At 46.6% G+C, this 15,716-nt stretch overlaps 1 protein-coding gene across 1 annotated transcript in view; it reads left to right on the forward strand.

Moving 5' to 3' along the window:
* Positions 1–6,072: 6,072 nt before the first annotated feature.
* LOC117235525 (histone-lysine N-methyltransferase MECOM-like) overlaps positions 6,073–15,716 on the forward strand; it is a 56,017-nt gene continuing 46,373 nt past the window's right edge. Inside the window, exon 1 of the mRNA XM_033497647.1 lies at positions 6,073–6,578. Coding sequence (XP_033353538.1) covers positions 6,542–6,578 — 37 coding nt within the window. The 5' untranslated portion in view covers positions 6,073–6,541. The remainder of the gene's footprint in view (positions 6,579–15,716) is intronic.

Below are 15,716 nucleotides of genomic sequence, written 5' to 3' on the forward strand. Positions count from 1 at the left end.
TGCTGTTGGCGGTGCGCTCGTTTTCGCGATTTTCCAGCGCTCAAGGATCCGGGATAACGAGTTAATTTAAATACGAAACATCAAAAGCTTTTAATCTTTTGCGCGGCTTAGTCAGCCAGGCAACCTACTTTTTTTACCGCTGATACACGCCACCCTCATTCATATACATTGTAACGCGAATATCCACCGCGTATATCTGCGCGATTATTGAACAATCAGATACGTTAACGACAGAATGAAAATGGTACTTAATCGGAAAGAAGGCAGAAGGCAAACACCGGGCGATCCGTTGTGGCATTTTCGCTCTTTATCCTCGTTCGAAAATGCATCGTGCGTTTCTAATTGGCGTATCTTCTGTTTCTTGCCAGTTATTCAATATGATTCTCTTTTCTCATCGCGATCGCTCGAAAACCTTGTACCGATATCGCCTCAATGCGCAAAAGACTTCTTATAATACAGTGCCGCGAAAAATACGGGCGTGCGCTTCATCGGGTGGACACATGTTTTGTGAAGGAATTGCGTAAACTCGAGTTAAGTGTGCAAGGCGATCGAGAACATTTATGATATTTTTTTGCGGTCTTGGAAGGCGATACAGGGTCTCTCGTACAGGTCGGTTCGCATGTCTCGACGAGGCGGTCTCCGTGGTCACATCAGTCTCCGAGCATGCGAGGGCCCCCGAGCTAAATCCCCGTAATATACACACAGGGGCACTGTCGAGGTACTATCGCGGCATTATACAGACATACCTATATCCCAGCCCGATGACTGCTGATATGACATGCGACCGTCTTAGATATAGGCTGCACGACATGCTTCGCTCTCTTTCTCCCTCCATCACAATTTCCTTCCACTCTCTTTGTAACCCTTCTCCTCGTTTCTCACCCTCTTGTAATTCGCCATCAGCTTTGGAAAACGCTTCGCTCGAACGGCGCGTAATCAGCTTACTCAGTCACGATCTTTTTGAAATGCGAACTCGATGGTTGGTACTTTTCGAACAAGATTTGCCATCGAGTAATTGCCTTAACTATCCGACGAATACAAGTAGGAGAATCCATAATGCAACGCTGTTCGATACGTTGAAATAAGTACGTGACGATGTAAAAAATAACGAGCCGTTCGTCTTTGAAAATAAAGTGGAAGGCGCCTCTTTGCTTCCTCAGCAATTATTGCTGGTACTTTACTGCAGGTAAATGCGATTCGATTCGTCTTGCTCGGTGTGCTATCCAGCCGGAGATCTGCATAGCTGTGCGTCACGCACTCGAATAAAAAAAGTTATGTACTCATGGTACTCGGAGTCCAATGTTAATGGATGTTAAGAGTAAAAGCTCATTCTTCTTATTCACAGATACTTTTAAGATAATCGCGTATACACGCATGAGAAACATTATTTCATAATCTGCGCCGCATTACGGCTGAACTAATAATATATTGCAAAATTACAACTTTCAAATCGATCCGGCAGATCTCGCTGCTTTGAAATGTTGGCGTAATTGAAAAACATGAGTCGCGAGCTCCGGCATGATACTTCGGCAGCGTGGCTGGGGAAAAAACGGCCAGTGAAAATTCGCGATGAATATGGAGAGTCGCGCGATAAAACTTTTAAGCGCATGAACGATGTACAAGCATTTGGGAGTTCCACGCTTCCGCGAAGTCGTACGAGAGCGGAAAACAGGCGGATGTAAAAGCCGCTGTAAACCACCTCTTCTGCAATCTTCGTCAGGTAATGTCTCAAACGGTATCGATTAGCAGTGGAAGAAAGTAGACCCGTTTAGAAATCGCCATTCAGAAATCGATGCTCGTTATCCTCGTTCAAATCTCATTTTCGACAGATCAACGATGTACGATGTTTGATTTTCTTCGTATCGAGCAAACCCTTTCAAATTGCCTCCTGAATATAAATAGAAAATTTCATCTTTACGGTTGTAATTGTCAAATAGGAAGGAAATGTCTTGCCCTGTTAGAACGAAAGAAAACCAGCGGGCTGTTAATTACGCTCGCAAAGATGTATCTAGAAGAGACGGTAGGGGGTGAAGCCGGGTGGTCGCGCGCAAGAAGTCGAGTCCACAAGCCGAAGAGTAACCGAACGCTCGTTCCTTTTGGATCGATAAGGGTGGTAGGGCGGATTGGCCTTTTAGCTAAGGGTCGAGAAGGAAGGCGAGTGGTTTTTATAGCCAGCAAAAGGACAGGGAGGGTCCTGGAATCCTCGGGTGCCTTACTCGACCAGAGTATCCCTAATATACGTCATCCGTTAGCGGTACTTTCCTACATCCCTTCCTCTAGCGACCTCTCCTTTTGGTCAGAAGTGGCCAAATCTACTTCCTCCTTCTCTTTATAGATTTCGAGATCTCGAGTAGCCTTGTACAACTACCCTAGAGATTGATCCTCACCCTCCGGATTCCTTTCCCTCCTATATCGAATGATATACATTTCTGCCCGCTCATTTTCGATGGTACCTGATCATACGTCGTGCGTTGTAAAAATTAAATATGTTTTTCAAATCTAAATCCAATCTGGTTACGTGCTCCATGGATCGTAGATCGAACAAACGATGAAAGTGAGATTAATTGCATAACAAAGGTGGAAAGGCTGGCAATTATTTTCCCCGAAAAGCTTCGATCGTTACGCGGAATCGCTTGGAAATCATTGTGGCGAAAGTTACGCGCGCGAAACGTAGAAAGAGAGCAGTCGTTTCTCGTACGTTCGTTCGTTCAGAAATCTTACCTCGAAGAAGTCGGTCGAAAGAATTGCTGCACTTGTACAATACGTTGTATCGGTGCGACAGTCGAGGTTATCGTTGACTCCTACGCCACTGACAGGCACGTATTCAATTTGTGCGGAAAACGTGTGCACGTTTACCTCGCGTAGATACGTACGACGCGTATATGCCTTCGTTCCACCCTCTTTCTCTCTCCTTGGTTGACCCTCGCCAACTAAAGCGGCCAACACCTGCCTCGCGTTAGCAAGCGTAACATAACGTAACGCAGCGAGCGTGCACACGCGCGTGCATCCGCGTAAGAAATACTATATCCATTTAAAACATGGATGCCTTGCGAAGTTACACATATCCTTCGGCCGCACTCGGTCTCCTCCGGGTGCTCCTTTTTCTCCTTCTCCCCGAGGGACTGGTTGCGTTTTTATGCGTATACAACCGCGGGTGGAGCACGTGCAGCGGGAAACAAAGAAAGTCTGGCGAAAGAGGAAGGCGTTATTGGAGGAGGAAAGCCAGAGAGATGAGGCGGGTGCCGGCGAGAAACGTACGGAGAAGGTGACTCGGAGAACGAGCGGAGAAAAAATAGAATGGAGAACGAAAAGGAGCGTGGGGGGAGGGCCAGATGAAAGTGTGCTGCGAAACAGTCCCAGTCGTTGTGCAAGACGAGGCAGCGTCTAAGAAAATGGAATGGAGGTGAAAATAAAGGGTACAGATCGTCGTGCGAAAAGAAAAAGAATTTACATGAGCTAGCATATACTGGCGAACGAGTTGACTTTGCCAGGAACGTTCAGTCAGTGTTAAACTGGAACAACTGTTTCATACCAATTCGACTGATCTATGTTATTCGCAGTTCTCGTAAAAGAAATAAGAATGCATGAAAATTAGACGACGATGATATGTGTTTGAAATGTGCTTTTGAATATTCGTTTTCGACAAAAAGAACGGAGCAATCTTTTATGATTTCCCGCGATGAAAATAAACGTTGAACTATATTGGCGTGCGGCTCGTACAACGATACGTCGTGATATTTCTGCACTCCGCACACGTCGTAGCGTTCCTAGCGAGTCGAAACCCAGAATCTCCGGTCAGACCGTCACCAATAAGCAGATTGTGCGAGCTGCACGTAGTTCTCATTAAAATAATGTCTACTTACTCTACTCTATACGTAGTTGCATTACGAACGAAGTAGTCTGTGAAACTGTTTCACTTAAAATGTTCACTTTAAAATTTTCTAAATCGCTACCTAGCCGAATGTCCTGTCATTTCAGTAGCTTGTCACTCGTTTACGATAAGATGTTCAGCTTTTGTTGGAAAACAATTTTCCTGGCCTGATTAGCAGGTACTCGGGAGAAAGAAAGAAACGATCATGGAAAAAAATCAGCATTTTCGCAAACGAGAGTTTATAAAGGCCGCGATGTAAAGTAAAAAATTCTCGAATCGCGCTTTCAACGCGAGCCAAATTCTCGTTGGTTTTTCTTTCTTCGCGCGTGCCGTGTTTCCACGTTCCACGCGTACCGATGGAAACACACGCTGAAAAAGAAGGGAGAAGAGGTGCCGATCCAGGTTTCGAAAGGGCGAAGAAGCAGGGCGGAGCTGCGCTCGGAAGGGTGCGCGGGCGCGTTTCACGCCGAACCACCATCCGTGGGGTCGGAGGTCGTATTCAGGTGCGACGAAGACGGAGAAGAGGGGCGCCTAGCCGAGCGAACGTACCCAGAAATGCAAAGTCGAAGTGTCGGTGTGAACCGAGTTGCCAGCCAGCGAGCCTCCAAGTCGACGCACTCGCGGCACTTCTATTCGCATTCCCTTCGTCGATTTTCATTTTCTTGGTGACGCGTCGCGCACCACGCGTGCTTCTCCTCTCCGTCGCGTCGTCCATCGCGCGACGGCCGCCGCTACGCGATTCGCGCCGATCGAAAGAGTTGCAAAGACCGCGGGCAATCGATCGAACGGACCGATTCACGGATCGATCGATTCTCGCGGATACCAAGCGGCGCGGCGGTTCGCGAAACAAGTGCTACGTGTACCCGTCATGGAAAGTGTCCTTCTCTCTCGTTGATCGCGTTATCGATCCGGCGCCATTCGTCGCCACGTGTTTTCGGCAACGTGCTTCCGACGATTTCTCCTACTCTTTTAACACGCGTTGCTGCCGTCGAAGAAATCTGGACGACGAGATCGAATTGCGACCACCACGATATCGTTACGTAACGCTCGATGTGAAAGTTGAACTTGAGCATGGACCGAGACATAACCAAATTATCAGACAAGAATGTTTATAATCAGTGCACACGTTAGATACTTCGTATCGAACGGCTACAGACTACACGTCAGCAGCAAGAGGCGATAAGCTTCCAGCCGGACAAAGTTGCGATTCGGTGATCTGTATCGTCAGCAAAAGAGACTGCACGCGGTGAACACCTGTTCCTTACCAAGTCACCGTCATTGTTGCAAACGATACATCGAGTTTCGAATTTTTAACTCGGCGAAAGACCAAACGCAGCATCCGACAAGCTCATCGACCAGCACCGAGCAGAGTGGCGAGATGTTTAAAATGTTGCACAAGACGCAATCTCGAGGATATCAAAGAAATAATATAATCGTATATTCCTTTTTCGAACCTGGCATAAACATCGATAACGTTAATCAAATACAAACATTACGGACACGTGTTTCGCATCCGGAAGTCTGCATGGGAGGTCCAGCGTTGCGTCTGTCGAAAACTTCAATCTGCCACTGACAGACCATTATATCGCTATGTATACCGACGACAGTTTCGCCTACCAGGAATCCTTCAGGATGGATCTAGGCAGAGAAACTAGAACGAGGAGTTTCATCTTTGTTCGTTCATACGCTAGGTTACAGTAGCTTCGGCTAGACGGAGGTTTCGATAGGAGAGGAGCCCGGGAGCGAAGAAACGAGAGGTTGCGCTCTCGTAGGAAGAGAGGAACGCGGTGGAGAGACAGCGGCTGATCATTGGTGGACAGCAGAGCCGGATTGCTTAGGTAGTGGGGAAGCGAGCAGGTCGACTCTGCAGGTGGGGAAGGCCAGGAGGCAGAAGGTGGAAAAGGCGGAGGTGGAGGCGAAGTAATCGTAGTAGTAGTGGCCCGTAGTAGTAGAGTAACACGAAGCAACACGGTCAGGAGAAAGAGGAGAGAGAAAGGGGTGGAAGAAGCGGTGGTGTAAAGGCAGAGGTAGCGGCGGAGCGAAAACCGTGGCACCGAGGGAGAGACGGCAAGAGCAGGGAAAGAGCGAAAGGGTGAGAGGAACGAAAGAGAGAGAGAGAGAGAGCGGGGGAGGCGGAGGAAGAGAGAAAAAGAGATTGGAGGGAGTGTGGAAGGAGAGGGGGAGGAGAGGCAGAGTCGCGAGGGTGGAGGACAAGGTGGTGGAGAAGGAGGAGACGCGGAGGACAGGAGAAGCCTCCACTGTCGGAGGACAGATCCAACGCACGTCAGGATCCCAGTCGGACGGACTGACGCTGCCGTCGGATCACCGAGGAACCGGGGGACCCGGTGTACCGGAACCCGCGTGACGGAATGGACTCTCTTTGTGCACCCTTCGCAGTGTCCGGCTCGAACCACCACCGAGAATTCTATCGTACTATCATCGATCTGAGTGAACCGGGAAAGAAAGAAAAGGGAGAAGCTTGTGGTATAGACAACGTTTTGATCGGTTTAATCGAACGAACTGTTTCTACGAACGAGGAAGGAGGTTGTTGGATAGAGTGAAATAATTGACAGGATAAAACGATCGTGCATAAACTCGCATGGCTCGGAGGACTGTCAGCGTTCTTACAATTAGTGTTTTGTTTTTGAATTCATCATCCGCCGTGCAGCGATGAGATCCAAGCCGGTGGCTAGAAGATTGCCACAGGGTAAGTAATCTGTCAGCGTGCTTCTCGTCTTCTCGGAGGGTTAACGTTCGATGGTAAATATCGTTTGAAAGTGGACTCCGATATAAAGTTGCTATTTTAATGATGGAACGATGGTCGAAATTCTATCGGAATACCACGCACGTGGTAGGGTAAATAAACAAATTTCGGAGCTTCGCGGGGTGTAGTAATTGTTATTAAGTAATTGTCATCGACTCCACATGCGTTCTAATAATTTGAAAAGTATTATTTATTTTTGAGATTGGATATTGCACGTTCGTAAAAATGACAGAGAGGGAAGAATTTATTTCGTTTTAGTTCTGAAAATTGCTATGTTTAAAACGGCAGACATTATTAGTTCTTTCCGCGGAACTTACTCGACGAGACTATAAAACTATACCTAAGAACCTATATAACACTGATTCTCAGAACTATCGTATCAAAACGAACTTGTATGTTCGCAGCTCGCGATTTCGCAATGTTAACATCAGTAGTTTGACAATTTTTTTTTACTAAATTGATCGAGTGGTCAATAGAAAATGTTAAACAGCAAAATGTACATCTCCAATTCCTGTTTCGTTGCCTATAATTTGGACCTGTTTGAGCCTACGCTTCAACCCTGCGCATTTTTCTAAATGGTAACCGTGAGAAGATACGAACTCGAAATCGTAGATTTTCTCAAATTAACGGGAATTCGAGTTTTCAAACTTTAAAGTGCGATTTTCAAAACGAGCGATAAAACAATACTTCGACGCTCTTCCTTACTACTTGTAAACATTGGACAAACAATGAATGTACTGTAGTTTTGATAAAAATACGACGTTAACGTGTCATTGTTCACAATGGTATCGTTCGTGTCGTTAAAACGACACGGAAAAGAGTAGTAGGCGGTCCTCGCGCTGGCGCACTCACAACGTCGATATCATTTCTTCTTTTCCTGTATTGTCTAGTCACTTTGCTCGTCCTTCGCCTCCACCTCCTTGATATCTCCTTTCAAAAGTCCCGCCCATTCTTGCCTGTCACCATGTTCGCCAGTCTCTTCATAGTTTGTGAAAATCACGCGAAAAATTGCTGGGGCTTTTCATTCTCAATTTTTTCATGAAAATTACTCAAACCCAGAACGGTACTCCAAATTGTAACTCGTTGAAAAAAAGTCAACAAGTTCGATGAGTTTCTGTGAAACATGGTCATTGAGTGTGTTCACGCACGTATTTTTTTTTTAACCAAGGGTCAACATTTTGAATAGTTTCGAACGGTCAAAGAACATTTGTCCCATAAGAATGCGGATCGATCTTCTTTTGTTCCACGGTTAACAATGCAGCATCGCTTCGTGTACAAAAGATTCGACCGTACAGCGAGCCAATGTTAATTTATTGTTGTATCTTGAATGGCGGCGCGCGGCTAAATTTTTATCGGAGCCCGTGGATGGAACGATAGGTAAATTGATGAAAGACGGTTACGCGATCACTCGGTCTCCCTTCCCTTCCCTCTCGGTATCCCTACGCGATATTTTGACATTGATAGCTCGTTTTAGGGAACAAAGAGTGTAGGTATTTGTGTCTAAAGTCCCTTACGTTGTTCCATATGTTACTTTGTAAAATCATAGCCGAAAGATTATTCAATTTCGTCGATGAGAAGCTTCGCGTAAGATTCATATTTCATAATAAAAACCGTATCAACTTGAGGAATCCAGCGACGTCGTTGTCGAGAAGTAAGAATTGCCGCTTTGCTTCTCCGGAATGGCTGTCGGGGTGAGCGTTTTGCACCGGGGATGATTTATATCGTGTTCGCGATTTATAATAAAGCTCCCGCTTCCCACGGTCTGCCACGCTCCGACGACGGTAGGCAGTTTCAAGGGATCTAGTAATCTGTAAGACAAAATCCGTTAACGCTTGACTCACGAGTCGACGAAACAATAGACCATCCATCCACGAGCTTACCCTCTGTTTCGCCGAGAACGAACTCGGACGAGACACGAAAGGAAAGAGGTGGAAAAAGGGAGGACTCAGTGGCGTACCAGGACAATTGACTTCTCACCGCGTACTTCTGCTATAACGAACTATACGAAATGCATCTTCTCGTCTACGGTTGCTCGTAAGAATTGCCAACGACGGCGGAAGTTCGGAGTTTACGTCGAAAGGAAAAGATTTCCCGTTAGTCGTTCGATATCCGATCGCGATGGGCTATCGGTTCCTCCGACTCAACATTCGTTGAAGCGGAGTTTCTTCTGAAGTGCATTGTGCCCGAAAACAGACAGGGAATTTTTGAAATTGATAGGAGGCAGAAAGAGAAGAGAGCCATTTCGGGCAAACCGCAGGAATAATCGCGGAATCCACCTACCACCCGTTTCAAAGGCGCATCATCCCATTGAGGGTTGAGTCTAGCCGCGGCACCGGAAGTCGTATCCGAGAGGAGACAAAGCCAACGAAACATACGCACAGAGTGCCGTGGAACGAGGTAGGCAGCGTGGGGGAGAGGTTCTGTTTCATCGGTGCTTTTGTCTCGCATCCTGAGAGAGCACGATTGAATAAAAAGCCTGAATAGATCGGATGATCCTAAGGTAGGTCAGTCCATTCTCGTCTTGCGGGAGACTCCTGCTACCTCCGATCCCACCTCTTCTTCTTCTTCTTCTTCTTCTTCTTCTTCTTCTTCTTGTACCTTGTACAGTGTGCTTCCAACCCCGGACAGTCCCAATTAAAAACGTCTTCCTTCTCGATTCGCTCGACCTACGTGGAGAATAATAAGGTCGCTCGCTATATCTCGGTACGCTGACGAAAATTTCCTGTCGTTTCTGTTATCGTTCAGCTGCTCCGTCAAGAACGGGAAAGTCTCGCGAGGGATGGATTTAAGGATACTTAAGCATTACGTTTCACCGGTGACACAGTATTCCAATAAATTTCTGTCACGTACCTACGTTTTGCATACAAATACAACATATGCATAATACGTTTGAAAGTCACGCGAACAATTCCAAGCAGTTTGAATTTTTCCTAACGATGCCGGCTTGTCGACTAATGAAATGATCACTTCGTGCGACCGAGGTATCGACCGTTATAAGTTAATTAGTCACGATCGTGCTGCCCAGCGATCGAGCAACGAGCCCTTACGGGACGGTGGATGGGATCGTCGCGAAAGGATAGGCGAAGGGGTAGCAGAGAGTGATAATGAAATCGTAGGATACTAATCCGTCGTGACGTCATAGGTTCGGGAAAGTACTGCACGGTTATTGGACGACTGGACGTGATCGATTCGAGCTGTATGAATTAAAATACCAACAATACCCTCTCGAATAACTGCACGCGGCCATGCAAATCCGATAACAGAAAGCACGAACAATCGTCTCTGCTCCTTCTTCGGTTTTCCTCTTCACCCTTTTCTTCCAGCCTCTGCTCCCTCCCCCTAACAACGCTCGGCAATAATTCCGCAAGTCTTCCTTGACTCTTTTCTTTCCGGCTCTCGCCTTCGCCAATTAACGATAAGGCCGCTGTTTGTCATTTGTTTGCCGTTTCCGGTGGAATGCAAACAGGCCGGGGTGAAACAAACACGGCCAATCAGCCGCGACGGACAAACGCATCGAAAGCGACTAGATCCCTCTGCATCGAGCTACGTTTCCACTAGCGATAATACCGATAATTGGTCGTTCAAGGTAGAATTGTTTCCGTGCTGAATTTCCTCGTGCCCTACGCTTCGGCTAGAACGTTAATCTACAGTATAACGTAGCCATCACGATCCGCGTAAATATTATTGATCGACAAATCTGACAATTTTTCGATCGGAGTTAGGCTCGCGACAAAATTCGTCCTCCGTGTAGGTGTGTAATTTAGGCTTCGGGGTACCGTATGTTGCCATCCAAAAGCACGATCGAGCGATAAGCGTGCCATTGTTGCCAGAGTTGGCTATTGAACGATTAATCATCTAATTAGGCATCCATCGTGCCGTACCGCCGCTATCGGGATTCCTTTCCACCACAACGATCGTTTTCCTGATAAATATCCGTTTCTTACTCATAATCCCGCGCGAAACTTTTGCCAATCCGCCGTGTTTCACGCGTTCTCGTTACCTCGTTCACCATTGGTCGACGTTCAATGAGTAGAGAAATCACGAAGAGTGCGCGAATTCTCGATTTGCGAATCGACTGCCGGGCTTCTGCATCGAATCGCGCGGCAGACAGGTACTCGCGCAGCGCCTGAATACGACTGACGTGTCGTACCGGCGAGCTACGCGATTGCCTGAGTACTAGAGCGAGCTAAAGTCAACGTTTATTCGCCTCGATATTTCGAACCCGCCTGAAAAGGAGCCGTGTCGAATACACTCTTCTTGTTTCTATCCATGCATATGAAAACTTTATTCGAGTGATTTTATTCGATCTGTTGTACTATTTTACTATTATCTCCCTTTTTTCACCCTCCTCCTATTTCTCTGTTAGATTCGCGGAAAGTGACGTAAAGGAAGATAGAAGATATTGCACGACTTTACGCGTTAGACAAAATACTTTAGAAGCGTAGAACGTAAGTATCGACGTATTGTAACAAAGAAAAGATGGTACATGACGATGGTACTGATAAATAACGACGTCTGCTCGGTTATTTATATGCCGATGCTTTTTCATTCGCTCGATGCTCGGTGAGTTACTTGAATATTCTACCAAAGATCGTTACACAATTATTATATAAGAGGAGATAATACTGGCGACTGTCATCGGTCGTATTTGCGACGGAGATATTGAAACTAAAAAATCTTCCTTTATTTCGACGGTTCTCGGTATGGCATTCACACGCGTGAAGAGAACCAAGGCGAAACGAGCGTTCGGCGGAGGCGTACGTACGCGAAGCCAGAAAGAGTAGAATACCGTAACGGATGAGCACGCGTGTTCGTGCATGAACTTTCATACATTAAGAGCTATCCTCGTCGTTCTTGTCTTCTGCCGTAACGAACGTCCACTCTTCTCGGTTTCGCACGATTTTTTTAACTCTTCGTTGTCACGGCGAATAACGTTGATTTTATCCCATGCTCGCGTAAAGATCGAATGCATTTTGTGCGTGGAAAGAAAAGTTTTTAGTTGGCCGGCGGCATTTATAACTTTGAAATGCATGCACCAACCGGGGACATGCAACGCGAGAATCACGAAGATAAATCGATAGGACATTAATTAATGTCGAGGACACTTGGCCGAGATGATATGAACGTACATTCAGAAGCGAGTTCACGATTGCTGGAAGGGTGAACTCGGGCCACTTTCTCGAAGTGTTCGCGTGTCTAGCATTGTTTTACGAGACTCATTTCCCGCAACGTCATTCCACTACCACCAGCGCTTTACTCCCGTCAACGTTACCATCACTTTTCGCTGGTCAGTTCACAATCTCGGCTTCCATTGAACTGGGCCAGAGTTCTAGGATTATAATCGATCTGACGCCTCCTATGACTCGTAGAAAAATTAGTAACCGATAGCATAAATTGTCGCGCCGATTCGTCCCACCACTGATCGCCTAAGATTCGAGGGTTAATATTCTTATGGATGTCGTCGTGGAGATAAATGGCAAAATATAGATACGCGTTAGGTAAAAATGCATTAACAGTTCTCTCGATATAAAATGTAAAACATGGGAGTATAATTCGCGGGTACCACGAATGTGGTGTAATTTAGACGTAACATTCTTTTCGCTGGCAGATAACTTTAACAACGTGGGCCCTAGTCTTCCATCAGATAACAGTCTAATGAATCTAGTATTAAAGGGAATCGAATTCTCGATAACGTCAAGCGCCTCCCCCTGTTCCGTAACATAATAACTTCCATTCTCATTTCCTTGGTGTCCAGCGTAAGCGTAAGATTTTCCTGATGACAATCGGCTTTCGACCATGTACTCGGCTCTCGTGCAACGCAAAAGTGTCCCTACCGAGGAGAGTACACCGGTCACACGAAGAACCTGCTCGGTGTTAGTTGGACTGAGAAGTAGGTAGTCGATGTAGGAATGACACGACCGGTTATCTCAGTGGCCACGCGATATTGTCATCAGGGGTAGGAGGGGATAAAAGTAGTTAGCGAGAAGGAAGGAGAAAGGGGTGAAAGAAGGAGCAAGATGAAAGAAGGGGAGTGAAAGGTAGTGGCGGAAAAAATGAAGGAGGAAGGACAGGGAGAGGGAGAGAGGACGCGATAAGATCATCTTACCACCCCCTGGCATAAGTCGACAGTGGCCTTTCCCTGCCCTGACCAACCCCCTCCGTGACTCGACGGAGACCATTTCAACGATAGCACACACAACCTTACTCGGGCACCGCGTTATCTCGCACGCGAATTAGCTCTACAGATTTCCTTTTTTTCCTTCTCTCTCCTTCTACCCTTTTCCTTCCTTCCCTTCTCGGTTCTTCTATCTTTCTTCCTCTCCATACTCCCCTCGTTACCTTCCTTTTCCTTCTGCTTTCCGTGTTCTACGCCTCCGTCTTCGTCTCCCTCGCGCTGCCACTTCTAGTCGGCGACGCTGCGACAACGTCGAAGGAGGAAAACCTCTTACACACGACACACGACACATCGCGCACGACCACCACCCCCTACCCTCCAGCACGTCTATCGCATTAGCGCGCTGCCACGTTGTTGCTGCACCACGTTGTACCGCATCGGCTACGAAATGCATGACGTGTGCGTAGGTATGTGAATTTTCATTGGAGCAGGACCGACGCATAATTTTGCATAAACCAGCTTGGATCGTAATGACTGCGAGGCAGGCGATTAAATTACCGCTCGCTCGCGGTTAAAGAGAAACGCTTATCCCCGGTTGTCCTTGTCGAGCCAGGAACACCTCGTGCCCCGATCGCTCTTATTCCACCTGGAAAAAGAAGTGGTCGCCCGGTCGATCGTAGATCTTGTTTAGACAGCTTCGAAAGATTTATCGATAACCACACGATTTTACGATCATTCCCTGGTCACAGCCAGTACAATAGTTGTGGCTGTATCCCGCTGTTTGTGTATCACGACGCCAGACACTTCGGCTTTTACGATGCTTGAAAATTTACGCGCGCGAGGATGATGTTACGCAGTTTTTCGAGATTGACAGCCTTTTGCTTTTAAAATCGATACGTTCGTATTCGATTAATAAACGATCTTTCTTGTGCTCCGTACCAATAGCTTATTTTTTTCGTATCTTAATGGTACCTCTCCCCCTCTCTCTCTTTCTCTTTCTCTCTCTCTCTCTCTCTCTCTCTCTCTGGTTTCTTAGTGCCACTTCTACCGCAATACAGTACATTCCGCATTATCTCAAGTATGTGGTTTATTACCCCTCGATGATCTCACGGGAACGAGATGACACGGAAAAACCTCTAAAACGAAATGCCATACTCGCTCGCTCGAAAATTCTTCTCGTCTCTTTTTCTGCCAATTCACGCGTCTCCCCTCGCTTTCGTCGATCTTCTAACCATCCAGAGGAATATACCTCGCAATATTTAAACCAGCGTATAGTGACAGAGGAAAGAATAAACACGTATACCGAGAAACATGTTGCCATTTCAAGGCACGTACGACTGTTGCGTCTATTTTGTCCTCCCAGAGGTACGTGCACGAGGCTAATGCTCCTCTGGCAAGGTGGATACGTATGCGCAGTGGAATTCAATTTGGTATCAGTACAGGCTTCGTTCAGAATTTCCTTCGAAACGAAATACATATTTATTTCAATGAAAAGCGTCTAGGTTCATCGTTACGACGCGCGGTGTGCAAGAACTGCTGTCTAACCGAGAGAGAATCACAATTTTGATCATTTCCTGTTGGACAATTTTTTATCGAAAGATTTCACGATGTCTAGAAATCAATCGTTTTATTAAATACGTTCACGCGGAAGATCAGTTTCTTGCGAACAAGAACGTTGCCCCTGAGAAAGAGTCCACTTTATCGAGTAACTTATACAAAAGGGAGTTGATTATCTTCTCAGTGGACTTGGAGATGTCTTTCGGCTTCGAATGTCTTTCTACGCCACGTTTCTATTCTTCCTTGAATGGTGGTCTCCTTATCTTTACGAGAGATTCGCGGACCGCTCTTTCAATTGAATTCCGCTCTGGGAATCGTGATCACCCGCCTCTCGCAGTTTCGCTCACAGACTTCGTGCGTGTTCGCACACATCACCGTATGACCCAACACATCGGCAGACCGTGTATTTTCGCACAAACTCGTTTCAACCCTTGAACGTACGTGTGCCCGTTTGAAACCGTGGGTGTATGTGTACCTGTACGACGAAATACGTCAATGCCAGTACATGGAAGTTTATTTATGTACACCAGGTCGCTCGTGCATGGTATTTGTACGCGTCACAAGTATTTACCTACACGCGTGCTTCTGGATTCTTGCGTGGGCACACAATTACGTAAGTCCATCCATGTATACATGGTTCTCTCGTTTGTTCTCTGCTTGGGAACGGCCACTACGAGACAAAAACTGGCAGTTCGCAAGAGACAGACGTGGGTAGGAGGGAAGAAAGAACAAGGAAGGAAAGGACACGGAGAAGAAGAGCGAGGATCAGCTTGTGGCGCGAATCAGGTTTAGGACTGTGTCAAATGACACTCTTGCCAGGACGCAACGATGGTCTCGAAAATCCTCGTACCAACACCTCTTTCTTTCTCTTTCTTTTTTTTTTTGCCACTTGCTCGAAACCGTGATGGGACGTTACGAAGGATTCGTGCAGGTCGTAGGTCCCGTGGGAATGAAGAAAGCACCGTGAGCCAGAGCTCCATCGCCAGATTACACGGTCCTATATGCTTCACTTTCTTTCTCTTAATCTTTACATCTTCAAACATATTTTACACCGTGTTTGGACAATATTGAAATACAAGGAGTGGTGGGAGCGAGCTTCGACAATTGTAAGTCGTTGATTTCTTCAGGTGGACAATATCGAAGAATGGAAAATAAGCTTGTCCAGATCTTTCGTAATATCTTTTTCTGTAGCGTAGAGTGAGATGAACTAATATAGAGTGGAAACGAAGAAAAAAATATGTGACTCGAAAGGGACACGTGTGGACGTCCTCATAGGACATATGTAGAACATTACGTAATCGTAAACCCCGAAGGATGTGGGCGGGATCTTCTTGCAGAAGCAAGTAGCCGTGTCTCGCGCGTGTTCGACCGATCAGCCGGACAGAACCTAACTAATCGAGCGGCACATC

This window comes from Bombus vosnesenskii, unplaced genomic scaffold (assembly GCF_011952255.1).
Source record: "Bombus vosnesenskii isolate JDL3184/JDL3185 unplaced genomic scaffold, Bvos_JDL3184-5_v1.1 scf7180000013316, whole genome shotgun sequence".
Lineage (NCBI taxonomy): Eukaryota > Metazoa > Arthropoda > Insecta > Hymenoptera > Apidae > Bombus > Bombus vosnesenskii.